The sequence below is a fragment of the Ips typographus genome, linkage group LG2, assembly GCF_016097725.1.
Source record: "Ips typographus isolate SLU linkage group LG2, UJ_Ityp_2.0, whole genome shotgun sequence".
In the NCBI taxonomy this organism is placed as follows: domain Eukaryota; kingdom Metazoa; phylum Arthropoda; class Insecta; order Coleoptera; family Curculionidae; genus Ips; species Ips typographus.
In genome coordinates, this window is record NC_138423.1 from 700,495 (window position 1) to 716,082 (window position 15,588).

The 15,588-nt window shown below is 34.8% G+C and overlaps 1 protein-coding gene across 1 annotated transcript in view; it reads left to right on the plus strand.

The window, feature by feature from the left end:
• Positions 1-14,218, plus strand: part of wwk (anoctamin 8 white walker) — a 30,677-nt gene extending 16,459 nt beyond the window's left edge. Inside the window, 3 exon segments of the mRNA XM_081972217.1 lie at positions 413-593; positions 3,604-3,815; positions 3,868-14,218. Coding sequence (XP_081828343.1) covers positions 413-593; positions 3,604-3,815; positions 3,868-3,924 — 450 coding nt within the window. The 3' untranslated portion in view covers positions 3,925-14,218.
• Positions 14,219-15,588: the final 1,370 nt, after the last annotated feature.

Below are 15,588 nucleotides of genomic sequence, written 5' to 3' on the forward strand. Positions count from 1 at the left end.
TGAAAGTGCTGACGTCTTTTCTTATGCATTGTGTCCGTATTGTTTTACATTATACAGGTGTGGTAAATCCAAAACCGACCATAGGAAAACCGTGTAACTGACAGAGAAACGTAGATAATTGCATGCGTGGGACAAAGACAGAAAACGAAAAAAATACCAAGTAGGCCATATTTTTAGTACGCTGTTGCCAAAATCCAATACCGTCGACAAAATGTATTGGATTGGTATTGGATTTTGGCAACAGCGTACTAAAAATATGGCCTACTTGGTATTTTTTTCGTTTTCTGTCTTTGTCCCACGCATGCAAATATCTACGTTTCTCTGTCAGTTATACGGTTTTCCTATGGTCGGTTTTGGATTTACCACACCTGTATGTATGCTGTACACTGTTGTGATTCGAGTTATTTGGAAGGACGCTTCGAGTTCGGACACCGAACTCCACCGAACCAGTCCTTTGTGGCCCCCCAGGCCTAGGTCTCCTCCAGAGCACACGGGGCCGCGAATTCCAAGAGCACCCATCGTGCCCATAGATCCCTCTTTAAGTGACAGCGCTAGAAGCATTTCCAGTCAGGAAGCTGATGATGCTGCTAAAGGTTTGTTTTGTTTTGAATATTTTGAAACTTTGGATTTGGGAAGACTAATGACACACATCAGATAGATTATCAGTCAGCTGATTTTAGATTTTTTCGATTATCGGAGTTGAAGTTAGCATTATCGAACTAATGGGGGTAATTTGTACTATGACGCCCTCTATCAGTGACAGATAACAGATTATCATTCGGTTTTATGCAACTGGAAGACAACTCAGTACAATTGCAAATTAACAGATTATAGAATTGTTAAAGAAAAGTTTTAGCAAGTTTGCGGTCTCAGTATATTAAAATGCCAAGTAGACCAGAAGAAATAGTTGAGAGGCAAAACAAATTTTTTAAAATACATTTCCTCGTGTTTTTTTTTATCTTAAACTAACCTAAAAATTGATGGAAATATTTCTGTGCAAACGGGCATTAAACAAGTAGAACTATTTTGATTCTAAGGGAGATTCATTTTAACAGATAACGTAATACGTAAGCTGATCCGTTTCTCCAGAGTTAATCGGTTCAGTTACAGCTGATCGAGATCCGCTTAAAGCCTGGTTCTCATAAACGAATATTTCGGTAAAAAATATGAATATTCGTGAAATTCCACGTTTGTCGGAAATAGTTGGATTGATTTAAATTTTTTACGAAATTTCGGGATTTTTGCACATACAATTTTTGTAGGTTATGTTATGTGACATTTACACATATCACATGTGAAACTCCTATATAACAAACCGGTTAGTTAGGACCGTACCCACTGCAAGGTTTTGGCGCTTTATAAAAGTGTAACCAGGTATTACTCTAACAATGAAAGCTGTTGTTGCTTTTGATTAATTTGGAAGTCAGTATAACAGTTGAGTGATAAGAAATATGAGTTAAGTTTCTACTTTTTCAAAAGCATACTTTAGTAGCAAGCAGTCAACAAAAATAAATATTTTTCTAAGGTTTGAGATCATATATTTTAAATTGTTGTCCAAATATTTGTAAGAAGATACAAAATATGCCAATTTTCTCTACAGAAACTATACTTTCTTTCACCCTGTAAAAATTTATAATAGGACCATACCCACTGCAGCGCTGTAGTCCATAGGTACACCTAGTTTTTCAACAATTTGTTAGCATGTTAGTTACCGTTATACAGGTGTGGTAAATCCAAAACCGACCATAGGAAAACCGTGTAATGGACGGAGAAACGTACATTATTGCATGCGCGGGACTAAGACAGAAAACGAAAAAAATATCAAGTAGGCCATATTTTCAGTGCGCTGTTGCCAAAATCCAATACCGTCGACAGAATTAATTTTGTTCTTGGATTATTCGATAGAAAACATTATAAATCTAGATCTCCATTTTAAATAGGATGCCATGAAGACACAAAATTTGACAGAAATGGAGATCTAGATTTATAATGTTTTCTATCGAATAATCCAAGAACAAAATTAATTTTGTCGACGGTATTGGATTTTGGCAACAGCGCACTGAAAATATGGCCTACTTGATATTTTTTTCGTATTCTGTCTTGGTCCCGCGCATGCCATTATCTATGTTTCTCTGTCAGTTACACGGTTTTCCTATGGTCGGTTTTGGATTTACCACACCGATATAGTAAGTGTTATGTGGACATTTATTCAGATGGATTCAAAATTGGTAAATCACTATTTGCAATTATTATTGTGCCTATGACACCATTTAAAACTAAAACAATAATTAGTATGTGAATGTAAAAACATCCAGTAAAAGACTTCCCAGTCATTCCTCAATCTTCATTTTTGAGAACACTGCTGCAGCACTAATAGCACCAATTTCTTCTTCAATCCTTCCCTCGATTTTGATCATCTTTTTTATGAATTGTAGCTTGATTCTTCATGAATCTTATTACGTTTGTTTTTATGTCTTATACAGGGACGAAACGAAAGTAAGGAATTTTCGGTGGTCTTTGAGACACCTTGTGGGCAGAACCACTGAGAATTAAAAACAGTTTAAAACATCAAATTGTAACCCGTTATTTTCTGAACATTTCCTTTTTTTATTCCCTCTGATATCTCAATTATTAAAGAAAATACAGGGTTTCGAAGAAAATGTGGATATTGATCTTATTTTATGTGGCGAAGGCTGTAGCTTTGATTGAAATTGGTACAAGTTACAGCGATGTTGCTGACATGTTGGTGGAAAATCAAAATTTATGATATATCGTAATGTAAGACATTGGAGACAAACGGGAGAGTATGTGAGGAGACGATGTCAAGGTAGAAAACGGTCAATCACGGCTAGATATGACAGATTCATAGTCTGGCAAACATTATTGAACAGGCGTAAAACAGTACCGCAACTAAGAAGCGAACTGGAAGAAGAACAAAGTGCTCGGACCATTAGCAGAAGGCTTAAGGAAGTTGGTTTGAAGGCCTATAGAACCAAGAAAGCTCCATTACTCCAGCGACGTCATCGTGTGGCCAGGCTTTGCTAGCGAGCACAAAAATTGGGAAAATGATCAGTGGGCCAATGTTTTGTTCACATAAGAGAGTCGATTTTGTGTTAACTCTTTGGAAACCCTGTATTTTTTTTATAATTGAGGTATCAGAGCGAATAAAAAAAGAAAATGTCCAGAAATGAACGGGCCACAATTTGATGTTATAAAGTGATGTTAATTGTCAGTTCTCAATACACAGGGTGTCTCATTTTCAATTTCATTCTCATTTTCAAATGGCGCCAATTATCGTTTTTTGTGTCAGAAAATTTGTCGGCTATGAGAACTACATTATTTGAATGACTTTATGGCATCTGTCGCTTTTACCGAATTTTCATATTTTTCGTCCGAATAGTCGTTTATGAAAACCAGGCTAACTCCCGTATTTCCGAACTACAATAATCGGAAAGCGGTTCAATTTCCGAACATTATAAGTTTATCGGGTTAACTCAATCGGCTTTCGGAAACGCTCTCAGGTCTTGAAATTTAAAGAAAATGCACGAAACCACAAGAGTAAAGAGATCAGATTGTCAGATTTACTCTTCTACATTATTTTAGCTGCTGAAGAATTAGCAGCAAAAAAGACCAGAGTAAAGCAAAGCTTAATGAAACGAGCTCGATCAGTGGCGATCTTCTCCTTGAAACTGAAAGAAAGAAGAGCGCGCGAAGCTCAAGAAAAGGCGGCGGCAAAAGCGCCGGTGACACCCTCTACACCACTGCCACCCCCGCAATGCGGGGGTGGTGAATTGTCTTGCATTCCGATTGAAATGGTAAGTTATCCGTATTTATTTTTCATAAAACCATTTTTTTCGCGTTTTACAGTTAATTCAATTAGAAGACGTTAGAAAGAACGTTCAATCGAAGACTAACAATCAATAAGTCTAGCTCTATACGAAAGGTTAAGTCAAACGAATCCAATTTGTGTATAGTTTTTTTAGGTTAGGTAAATATGTGGGTAATCGCTTTTTAAAAGGTACAAACATCAAAAATGCTTTGCGTCCTGCTTGGTATATTGTCATTTGTTAGAACCCAAAAAGGCAGAAAATTTTAAATTATATACGAAGTATTCGCGTTATTGAACTGGTAAATAGTTTTTAAGAGTGCCACGCTATAATAGTAAAAACGCAAACGTCTTAAATTTACCGTCCCTTGAATTAGCTTACAGAAGTTTAATGCAAAATTATATTGCCTGTCGAAAGCTTGTTGTTGTTGAGAAAGTCATTAATCACCAAGTGTTTGGTCAAATGTATAATAAAACTTGATCAGCCATAACACACAGTTTAGATCGTGGATTACTAGTAACGTCCATGAAAATTATTTTCTTTTTTTTTAATTGGCCCAATTTAAATTCGTAATATGCGTTTTTTTTATCTAACCTTACCTAAATCTACGGTATTTTGATACTCAAATTTTAGTTCAGCGTCAGAAAAGAGGAGCGAAAGAATGTATTGAAATAATAGAGGTGGCTAATTGCTTACAAATTTTGAAAATATATATTGATCTTCAGTCGATTTAGAATCCAAACATGTTTTAAAGAAGACTGATTGATCGATTTGAAAGTGTTTTAAACAAGAACTAAATATTTCAGCGTCAGAAAAGAAGAAAGTAAGAATGCGTTGAAATGATTGAGCTAATTAATTTCTTACAAATGTTCATTTCACAATTTCAAAGCCAAACATATTTTAGAGAAGATTTAAGTTCTTTAAGCGTCAGAAATAAAGAGTGAAAGAATGTGTTGCAATGACTGGACTGGCTAATTATTCACATATTTTGAATGAAAGAGTAGTCGATTTTTAAAGAAGAAATAAGTTTTTTTCAGCGTCAGAAAAGAAGAGCGGAGGAATGTAATGAAACGATTAAGCTGGCTAATTGTCTTGCCTACAAATTTTGAAAAGTAACAATTGTGACCGATTTTAAAGACAAACGTGTAAGCTATTTTCACCAAACTCTCATAATAACGAAGTTACAGGGAAGAAAAGACGATAGCGAAATTCTGCTTGTGGCATCAAATTCACCTTGAACCTTTTTGATTTTTAAATTCTTTCTGGCAGATTCCATATAAAAACAAGCAAATTAGGCCACTCTCATGGTCTGAGATGGTCCTCACAATGTTTTGGTGGATAAAGTGAATCGGAAAGATATTTCTCTTAATTTGAATTCCCTCAATTTGAAGGAGAATACGCAATATAATTTTGTATTAAATGTATGCCAAGGAAGCATCAAGCTTTAGCAAACGTCCTCAAGCGCATTTAAAAATATAATTATTTAACAGGGTAAAAAAAGGTCTTTATGAATACAAATTTTGAACAAAATACGTAAAAAATTATAAAAATTCTAAAGTATTCAGAGTGTTTTACCGACCATTGAACAAATCAATACGTATCGTAAAGTTCACCACTCATTGGATAATGACAAATAAGTGTTTTGACAGTGACATGTCACATTCAAGTCATTGTGCACTGTTACGTCATCCTTCAGGTATTATTACTTTTAAATATAACGATACAGGACAAATTTGTTTAATTTTTTCAGTAAAACATTCTGTATGCAGGGTGTCCTTTTTAAAATGAGCTACATATTTAGGATTTTTGAAATATTGTCCTTTTTTGGGTTTTCCCTGTATTATAGTATTTTTTTTATCCCAGCAAACTAAAACATAAGAATGTCGGAATCTAGTTACTAAATGCACGTGTATTCTTAGTTCAGTAAATCATACGGAAAGCAAATCGTTGTTCCTATTTAAAAAAAATATATTAATTATTATGCGTCTTTTAGTTAAACGCATTTAACTAAAATAAGTAACATGAAGTTAGCATGAGTATTTTTGCCTAAAACTTTGGTTTTTGCTCTGGTTACTTTAGAGGGCACACTTTGGAGGTATTCCTGGTTTGATGATCATAAGGGCTTTTGCTACACTTAGAGTACGAGATCCTAGCTCGTTTTGATAATGCTCAACTACATTTAGTATTACTTTTCTGGAATAATCTGATATTCTCCTGGCATATGCTAAGGTGATGATCCGCTGGGGTATTAAAAATACTATACCAAAACAGTAACGATTATTGAACCGCATGGTTTTTACGTAGACCAAGACGCAATGTTTCTTTCCATTAACCAATAACCTGTTCTGTACAGGGTGTTTCAGAGAGAATAGAAGATTAGATAATTGTAAACAAACAGAATAGATGATTCTCTATTGAAAACCATTTTAGGGGTCTGGTGCGATATAGGTGCCACCGTATTGTTGTTTTTTTTTTATGAAATTAATGTCAGATTGTTTATTTAACTTAGTTCTACCCCAAAAAGGGTGGATGAAGCTGTTTTTTGGGAAAAGAATTGTAAAAAAAACGCTTTGAAAGTGATCAGGTTACACCAACTCTAGTTCTAGTTCTCAAAAACACTTTATATCGAATACTGCAAGAAAAAGGTTTTGAAACCCTGATTTCACGTGATTGTAGTACAATATTTAGCTAGACGGTCACGTGATAATTGTCAAAAAACTGTCATAATTCTCAACACGTTTCATATCAAATACTGCAAGAAAACGTTTCTAAATCCTGATGTTTGCAACTTTTGAGCATGGTTTGACAGTTTTGACGTTAGTGACAGTTGTCACGTGATTGTAGAACACTATTTAGTTAAACGGTCACGTGACAATTGGCAAAATAACATTCATAAATCTCAGAAACACGTTTTGTATCAAATACTGCAAGAAAACGTTTCTAAACCCTGATTTTTGCAACTTTAGAGCATGGTTTGACAGTTTTGACGTTACTGACAGTTGTCACGTGATTTCAGAAGACTATTTAGCTATACTGTGAAGTGATAATTGTCAATATAACTGTAATAATTCTCAGAAACACGTTTTGTATCAAATATTGCAAGAAAACGTTTCTAAATCCTGATTTTTGCAACTTTAGAGCATGGTTTGACAGTTTTGATGTTAGTGACAGTTGTCACGTGATTGTAGAACACTATTTAGATAGACGTCACGTGATAATTGTCAAACTAACTGTCATAATTCTTAGAAACACGTTTTATATCAAATACTGCAAGAAAACGTTTCTAAATCCTGATGTTTGCAACTTTTGAGCATGGTTTGACAGTTTTGACGTTAGTGACAGTTGTCACGTGATTGTAGAACACTATTTAGTTAAACGGTCACGTGACAATTGGCAAAATAACATTCATAAATCTCAGAAACACGTTTTGTATCAAATACTGCAAGAAAACGTTTCTAAACCCTGATTTTTGCAACTTTAGAGCATGGTTTGACAGTTTTGACGTTACTGACAGTTGTCACGTGATTTCAGAAGACTATTTAGCTATACTGTGAAGTGATAATTGTCAAAATAACTGTAATAATTCTCAGAAACACGTTTTGTATCAAATATTGCAAGAAAACGTTTCTAAATCCTGATTTTTGCAACTTTAGAGCATGGTTTGACAGTTTTGATGTTAGTGACAGTTGTCACGTGATTGTAGAACACTATTTAGATAGACGTCACGTGATAATTGTCAAACTAACTGTCATAATTCTTAGAAACACGTTTTATATCAAATACTGCAAGAAAACGTTTCTAAATCCTGATTTTTGCCACTTTAGAGCATGGTTTGACAGTTTTGACGTTAGTGACAGTTGTCACGTGATTGTAGAACACTATTTAGTTAAACGGTCACGTAACAATTGGCAAAATAACATTCATAAATCTCAGAAACACGTTTTGTATCGAATACTGCAAGAAAACGTTTCTAAACCCTGATTTTTACAACTTTCGAGCATGGTTTGACAGTTTTGACGTTATTGACAGTTGTCACGTGATTTCAGAAGACTATTTAGCTATACTATGAAGTGACAATTGTCAAAATAACTGTAATAATTCTCAGAAACACGTTTTGTATCAAATATTGCAAGAAAACGTTTCTAAATCCTGATTTTTGCAACTTTAGAGCATGGTTTGACAGTTTTGATGTTAGTGACAGTTGTCACGTGATTGTAGAACACTGTTTAGATAGACGTCACGTGATAATTGTCAAACTAACTGTCATAATTCTTAGAAACACGTTTTATATCAAATACTGCAAGAAAACGTTTCTAAATCCTGATTTTTGCAACTTTTGAGCATGATTTGACAGTTTTGACGTTAGTGACAGTTGTCACGTGATTGTAGAACACTATTTAGCTAGACGTCACGTGATAATTGTCATAATTCTCAGAAATACGTTTTATATCAAATATTGCAAAACGTTTCTAAATCCTGATGTTTGCAACTTTTGAGCATGGTTTGACAGTTTTGACGTTAGTGACAGTTGTCACGTGATTTTAGAACACTATTTAGTAAGACGGTCATGTGACAATTGGCAAAACAACATTCATAAATCTCACAAACACGTTTTGTATCAAATACTGCAAGAAAACGTTTATAAACCATAATTTTTGCAATTTTTGAGCATGGTTTTACAGTTTTGACGCTAGACAGTTGTCGCGTGATTGTAGAACATTATTTAGTTAGACGGTCACGTGACAATTGGCAAAATAACATTCATAAAACTCAGAAACACGTTTTATATCAAATACTGCACGAAAACGTTTCCAAACCCTGATTTTTGCAACTTTTGAGCATGGTTTGGTAGTTTTGACGTTATTGACAGTTGTCACGTGATTTCAGAAGAGTATTTAGCTAGCTAGACTATGAAAATCTCAGAAAATCGTCTTGTTTGAAAAACTGTGTTAAAATGTAATTCTTGCCAATTCTAGTTAAATTTTGACAATAGTGGCAGACATCACGTGGTTTTAGAGAATAATTTGTAGTAAGAAAATGATCCTATTAATGATTCCTATTCAATAAATTGAAAAAGTATATAAAAAGTTTCACAATCAACATAATGGCAATAACGTAATTAAAAACGGTAGATTATATACAAAAAACAGAAGAACGGTAGAAGAAATACAAAAACGGTAGATATACCGTTTTAACGGTAGACCTGGCAACATTGAGTCTAGGAAAAATTCCTGCCCCTTACTACCGGAAATGTGCAATGTTGCCAAACCGAAGGTTCAAGAAAACGATATAACACGTTTAATATCAAGGGTTTAATCGTTAAATAGCTAAAAAATTAGTAAATTAAATAAGTATTTTTAGTTTTTACATGCAAAGTGGCACTTTACTATCTATAATTACTGTTGACAATGCTAATCTTAGTGTCTGATTGGTACAAGCGGCAATAATGTATTGAAAAAGATGCTTGGCTAACCCTAGTGGCAAATTCATATATATAGCAATAATTATTAAGATCTCAAAAAGAGAAAAAATATGGAAAACTTTCATTTTAAGAAATTAATAAACAATTATTAGAATGACATTATTAATTTTGAACAGAAAAGCAGTTCTCTTTGACAACGTTGCTAAGATTGTTAAGCACCAAACAAAATGTTCAAAAACAAGTCAATTATGTTTAGTATGGAAAATGTCATAAGAAAGGAAATAACGTGAAAATATGAGTTTTTCCTGCGCGAAGTGATTCATCCATCCTTATTTTGACAAAAGTAAGTTAAATAAACGATCTGACAACGATTTTATCAAAAAGAACTTATAATACGATGGCACCTAAATCAACATAATAACAGAACACATTTTCATCTCTTTGTACATGATTTTAATTTGGACACCTTGTCGAATAATAACTTTGTTGAAAATTAACGCTTGCATTAAAAATAATCAAAACCGTTAAACACTTACAACGCATCCACATGTCTAATAACTTTAAAACTAGCGAAAGTAGTTAAGGTGTCAATAACGTTAACTTATAGAATTAAGGAGTGTTTGATAGCTAGCACGAAACAAAGTGTATTAAGGAAGGTGTACAGGGTGTCCCAAAAGTGTTTAAAAACCTAGTTTCTCTGGAGTACAATTATTCCGATTTTAAACTTTGTTTGCAATGAACTGTCCTATAGGTCAATTGGGGACACTCTGTATATTATTATACCACACTCACTACGATAATAATAATAAATAACTGTTACTACACGCCTACGAATAAAAAAAAAGTAGATAATTAACAATAATATTAGTAACATAAGAATGTTGTTAGTTGCATAAGAGTTGTTTTTGAGATTATTTTTTTATAATAATAATTGTCCCTTAATTTAGTGTAGGCTTAAGACTGTAATATTTAGCGTTAGTCGTGTGAGCTGGCAATGTTTTAGGCGCCTTTGGTGTTAAATATACCACAATACCTGTCAGTAGGTCAATTTAAACGGTCTGACCGGTTAAAAATAGGTCATTTTTGACAGCTTTCGCTTTTCAGTCCTATTTACAGTGTGACAAAAATAGTTTGCGACTTGTTGCTAGGCTTTAAAGTACCTAAAAGTAGTTGGTGACAAATGCACGTTTTGGGTTACCGTTTAAAAACGTCAAACTAATTGAGTATGAATTTTGAAAATATATAGTACCTACATATTATGAGACTGCAAAGAATATTTTGATAATATAGTTTCAATTTATTTTCTAGAAATATTGTTGAACGGGATTTGCACTCATTCCGCTGGTAAGTCGGTGACAATCGTTTTCATTTTAAATACGATTCAAGTAAAGTGCCTGCTTAATAACAGCCTAAGTGATATCAATCAAGCAATATTCTGTAATAATTAAATCAAAATTTACGCTTTGTTACTACGTTAATATAAGAGAATTAGGACAATCTTGTAAAGGAAAGAAAAATCATAAACGTGTTTAAAACTTAACTAGAGATGGCCCAAAGGATTTTTTGTCCAGGAAGAATTTACGGAAAACGGTAAATTATCGAGAATTTAATTTTACAATTCCAGGCAATGGAATTTTGGACGAGTGAATTCAACTTTTAAAACCGAATAAATGTTAATTAAGACTCTAAAACACCTTTTCCAATTCAAATCAACGTTGCCAAAGCCAAAACTCGTGATTAACTCATTTTAACGTCGAAAAGCTGAACGTGGACTACTTTGACGAACTGAACTAGCTATGACGTTTAATGACTTAACCTAACCTATCAAAACTAATTAAACACTGCCGTAAAACTGTAAAATGTCAAATAGTCGCGTCTCTTTGACGAATCACGCCGCAAATTGTTATTGGTAACTCTGTGAAGTCAAATTTGGCAGTCGTGACGTTAAATGACAGTTCAGGACGTTACATTCGACAGTTATGATATTTTACAACGTGACTTATAGTCCGGTGACACTTGTTCTTCTTCACGTATGGTATGCATTAGTTCTTGCATTGTCCTCAGTCGTGTCCACTGCCTAACGTTGCGGAGCCATGACATCTTTTTCCTGCCGATTCCTCTCTTTCCCTCAATCTTCCCCTCAATTATCAATTGCAGGAATTGGTACCTCTCATTGCGTATTACGTGGCACAGGTATGCTGTTTTTCGACGTTTAATGGTGTCGTAACAGTTCGCGGTCTTTATTGATTATTCTCAAGACCTCATCATTGGTGCTTCTTGCAGTCCATGGAATCCTCAGTACACGCCTATAGACCCACATCTCGAATGCTTCCAGCTTGTTCATAGTGCTCAGTGTCCATCTCTTCATGCCATAAAGCAACACTGTCCAGACATAACATTTGACAAATCTAATTCTCAAGCCAAGATGTGAGAGCCAAGAGAATTTCATGATCGCACTCATTTTCAATCCAGTATCTGATTCCCAGTTTTCACACTGATTCTCATATGTTAGGCTTTTTTTCTGCTTTAGGAGTTTTGGAATTCTTGTGGCTTTCGAGTAATTATCATGAATTTAGTATTCTTGCTGTTGATATTCAGACCCTGCATTCCCCGACAGTCCCAAGCGTATCCCGCAAATCCTCCATGTTATCTGCAATTAGAACTGTGTCGTCCGCATAACGAATATTGTTGACCCATACACCATTCACTTTAACGCCTACGTTGCGTTATTATATGGCTTCCTGAAAGATGCTTCAGAATATAAATTGGGGAGAGAACACACCCTTGTCTGACCCCTCTATAAATTGGTCTTGCTTCTGTGAGATCGTTACCAACTCAGCCATTTGGTTCTAGTATAGGCTTTGAATTCAGCGGATGTCCAATCTATTTAGGATTTGGATCAGCTTATGATGTTAAACTCTGTCGAACGCCTTTTCATAATCGATGAAACACAGCATTATGTCTTTTCTCTGACCTTTGCAGTTCTGAATCTACTTAAGTCGCAACTAATGCTTCTCTCGTGTCTAAACCTCGTCTGAATCCAAATTGTGTAGATCCGATGTTTCTTTCGCACTTTATTGATATTCTGTAGTGGATAATCTTAAGGAATATCTTTAGTGTGTGAGTCATGAAGCTGATTAGTCAATCATTTGGCGGGATATTCGTTTGTGTTATAGATTCGATTAAATATCGTCTGAAGAACTGTGATGCTCTTGTCGTCCAATAGTTTGAGCAACTCTACAGGTATGCGGTCTGGTCCAATCGCCTTTCTATATTTGGATGTATTGATCGCTCTTATAATTTCCTCTTTTGTGATGGGATGTCCCGAGAGTATTTCATCGGCAAAAAGTTTGCTAATATAGTTTTTCTATAAGATTTTACACTGTTGATCATCCTGCGCTAATTCTCCCTGATCATTTTCTACGTTAGAGAATGGACTCTTTCTATATACTCTTTGTAGTTGTTCTAGTTCTTCACACTGTTGTTTCAGCCACTCATTCTTAGAGGGTTCTTATCTTCGTTCTAATGACTTTCTGGATTTTTTTGTAGTTATCACCATTTCCTTTGTTCTTGTACCCTCTTCGTCCCTCAAACAGCGCCAGTATCTCATCTGTCCATCCAATCGTGTTTTTGTGCTTTTCATTTGTGTTGTGCCTCCGCAACATTGGTCATGGCAGCCTCCATTTCTTCCCATACGTCACCCATGTTAGCTTCCTCTACCGTCTGTTGTTGTGATCTATGTTTGTCAGTATTTGCTCATTACGATTTTTACTAATTTGGTAACTTTGTTTTTTGTTTCTTCATCTTTAAGTCTTTCGTCATCTATCTTTCGCTGCGACACTTGTAATAACTATTGAAACTCATTCAGCAGTGAGATGAAATGAATCAAATTCAAAACAGTTATATCCTGTATTTGTACCGCAGCAAAGCCCCAAATTTGACATTTGTAAGGCTAAGTGGCACTTCGATATGTTTCTTACGTCACCTTACAGCAGTCAACCGTCAAAATTCACTCACCGGTGACCTTTAACTAGCTTCAAGGAGTTGAACTTTTGTTGTTGAACAGTTTTGACATTAACAGACACTTTGATACGTTTTTTACGTCACAAGGCAGCTGTCAAAAATCACCAATCCAAAATAGTTCTGCCGCTTGGATAAATCATAAATCACACTGTACAGAAGGTAACAAACCAATCTGATATTTGAATTCTACGCCAAATTCTAGGCGTAATTGATGATGTAAAATGTCTGTATCGATATTCAACTCCTGTTACAGGGTGTCCGGATTTAGTAGAACTGTACATTGTATTAATAGTTCTATGGAGCGAAATTTGACAGTTGTGACGTTGAGTGACGTAAGTATCAAAGTGTTCCTTAACGTCACAACTGACAAATTTGGCTCCATGAAGCTGTAAAGCCAGTGTTGTTCTTGCAAATTACGCATTTACTTGACATCTTATGATTTCCAAATAGTCTAAATTCCATTGCCTAAATTGTTGCTTTTGATGTGCATTTTTTAGCTTTGGCTTAATCATTTTTTGAGCATTTTCTCCAAAAATAAATTTCTGACAATTTTCCATCCACACTTTGTGTAATGGTTTTCTCGTACCCCGATTATTGACAATAACTTGATCATATTTAGGTAAATCGGGCTTACTTATAAAATGTCTGTGTGTATATTTGTAATGCACAATAAAAATCATAAAAAAGAATATAATCTTCAAATTTGTTTGAAGTCAAATAAGCTGCATTAAACACTATTTGCAATTAATTTGACCGCGTCAATTAAAACTGGCTAGAATGAGTGTAAATTTCCAATAAATTACTAAAACGAGACGCATATTATAAACATTGTTACGTATGTTCGTATTATTGTTAAACTTTGTGGCTATTGTCAACACATATTTGTCGCTATAAGTGTTAAGCTTGTTAATACTGTGTATTTATAAATAAAATTTAGTCTAAAATATGTCTTAATTTTTGTACCTAGATCTCCGAATCCTAACCTTACCAGGCCTCTACATACAGGGTTTTTCAATGAAAAGTAGCCACCCTGTTTATCTTCCAAAATAATTTCTCTGTTAAAAAATGCTAAGACACGTCAACAAAGATTGCAAGGGGGACATCTTTTTACGTAGGATTTGAATTTCTGCCATCAGCCCCTTTGCCGCCATAGCCACCCCCACTAAGTTTTCAAATGGCACCATACCCTGTGTGGCACATCGTTGGAAAGGGTATTTCATAAGGAATTAATTGCACTATTTTATTTGTACATTTGCTTTGAATTGAGACCAAAAAAAATAAAAACATTTTTTTGTTATTTTGGTCAAACTGCTGATAACACTACCGAATACCTGTTTTCCATTCCATGTTTTTGCCTCAGTTGGTCAACTTGTAAGTTCGTTTTGAAGGAACATTGTCAATAAGGTTTACACGACTGCCGAAAGAATAGAAATTGTACGTTTTTATTTCAAACATAACGACTGTGTCAATGCAATCCATCCAGATAAATTAATTGGTCATCAGTATGTTTTAAAGTTGATGCAAAAATTCATGGAAACTGGTTCAGTGACAAACAAAAAACATCAACCTGAAAGACAAATTATTAATGAACCAATTGAAGTTGCTGTTTTGGGACACGTTGCAATGGATAATAATGAGTCTCATCAAATTTCCCATGCATCGGGTGTTTCGACAAGCAGTGTATGGAAAATTTAAAAAAAAACACAATTTTCATCCATACAAGGTAAAATTGGTTCAGGAATTAAACGAAGATGACAATGATAGCAGACTACAATTTTGTGAAATTATGTCTACTAATCTGACAAACAACGTAAACTTGTTGTATAATATTTGCTTCAGTGATAAGTGTATTTTGTTTTTGAATGGAGAAGTGAACAGGCATAACTGTAGGTATTGGTCAGACACGAATCCACATTGGTTTAGGGAAACCCATACCCAATATCCAGAAAAACTTAATGTTTGGGCAGGTATTTTAGGAGACCACATCGTTGGTCCGTTTTTTATTGACGCTAATTTGAATGGGGCTATTTATCTTGAGCTTCTTGACACCACTGTTGATCCGACCATAACAGAGCTACTAGAAATTTGAAAATCAACTAATTTTCCAACAATTCACTTCCCGTTCGAGAATATCTGAACAATCGATTTCCTGGAAGATGGATTGGTAGACGTGGTCCCATGGAATGGCCTGCGAGATCACCCGACCCCACTCCGTTGGACTTTTTTCTATGGGGGCATTTAAAATCTAAAGTCTATGCAACACAGCCGGCCAATATTGCAGACCTTAGGCAGAGAATAATACATGAATGCCGACAA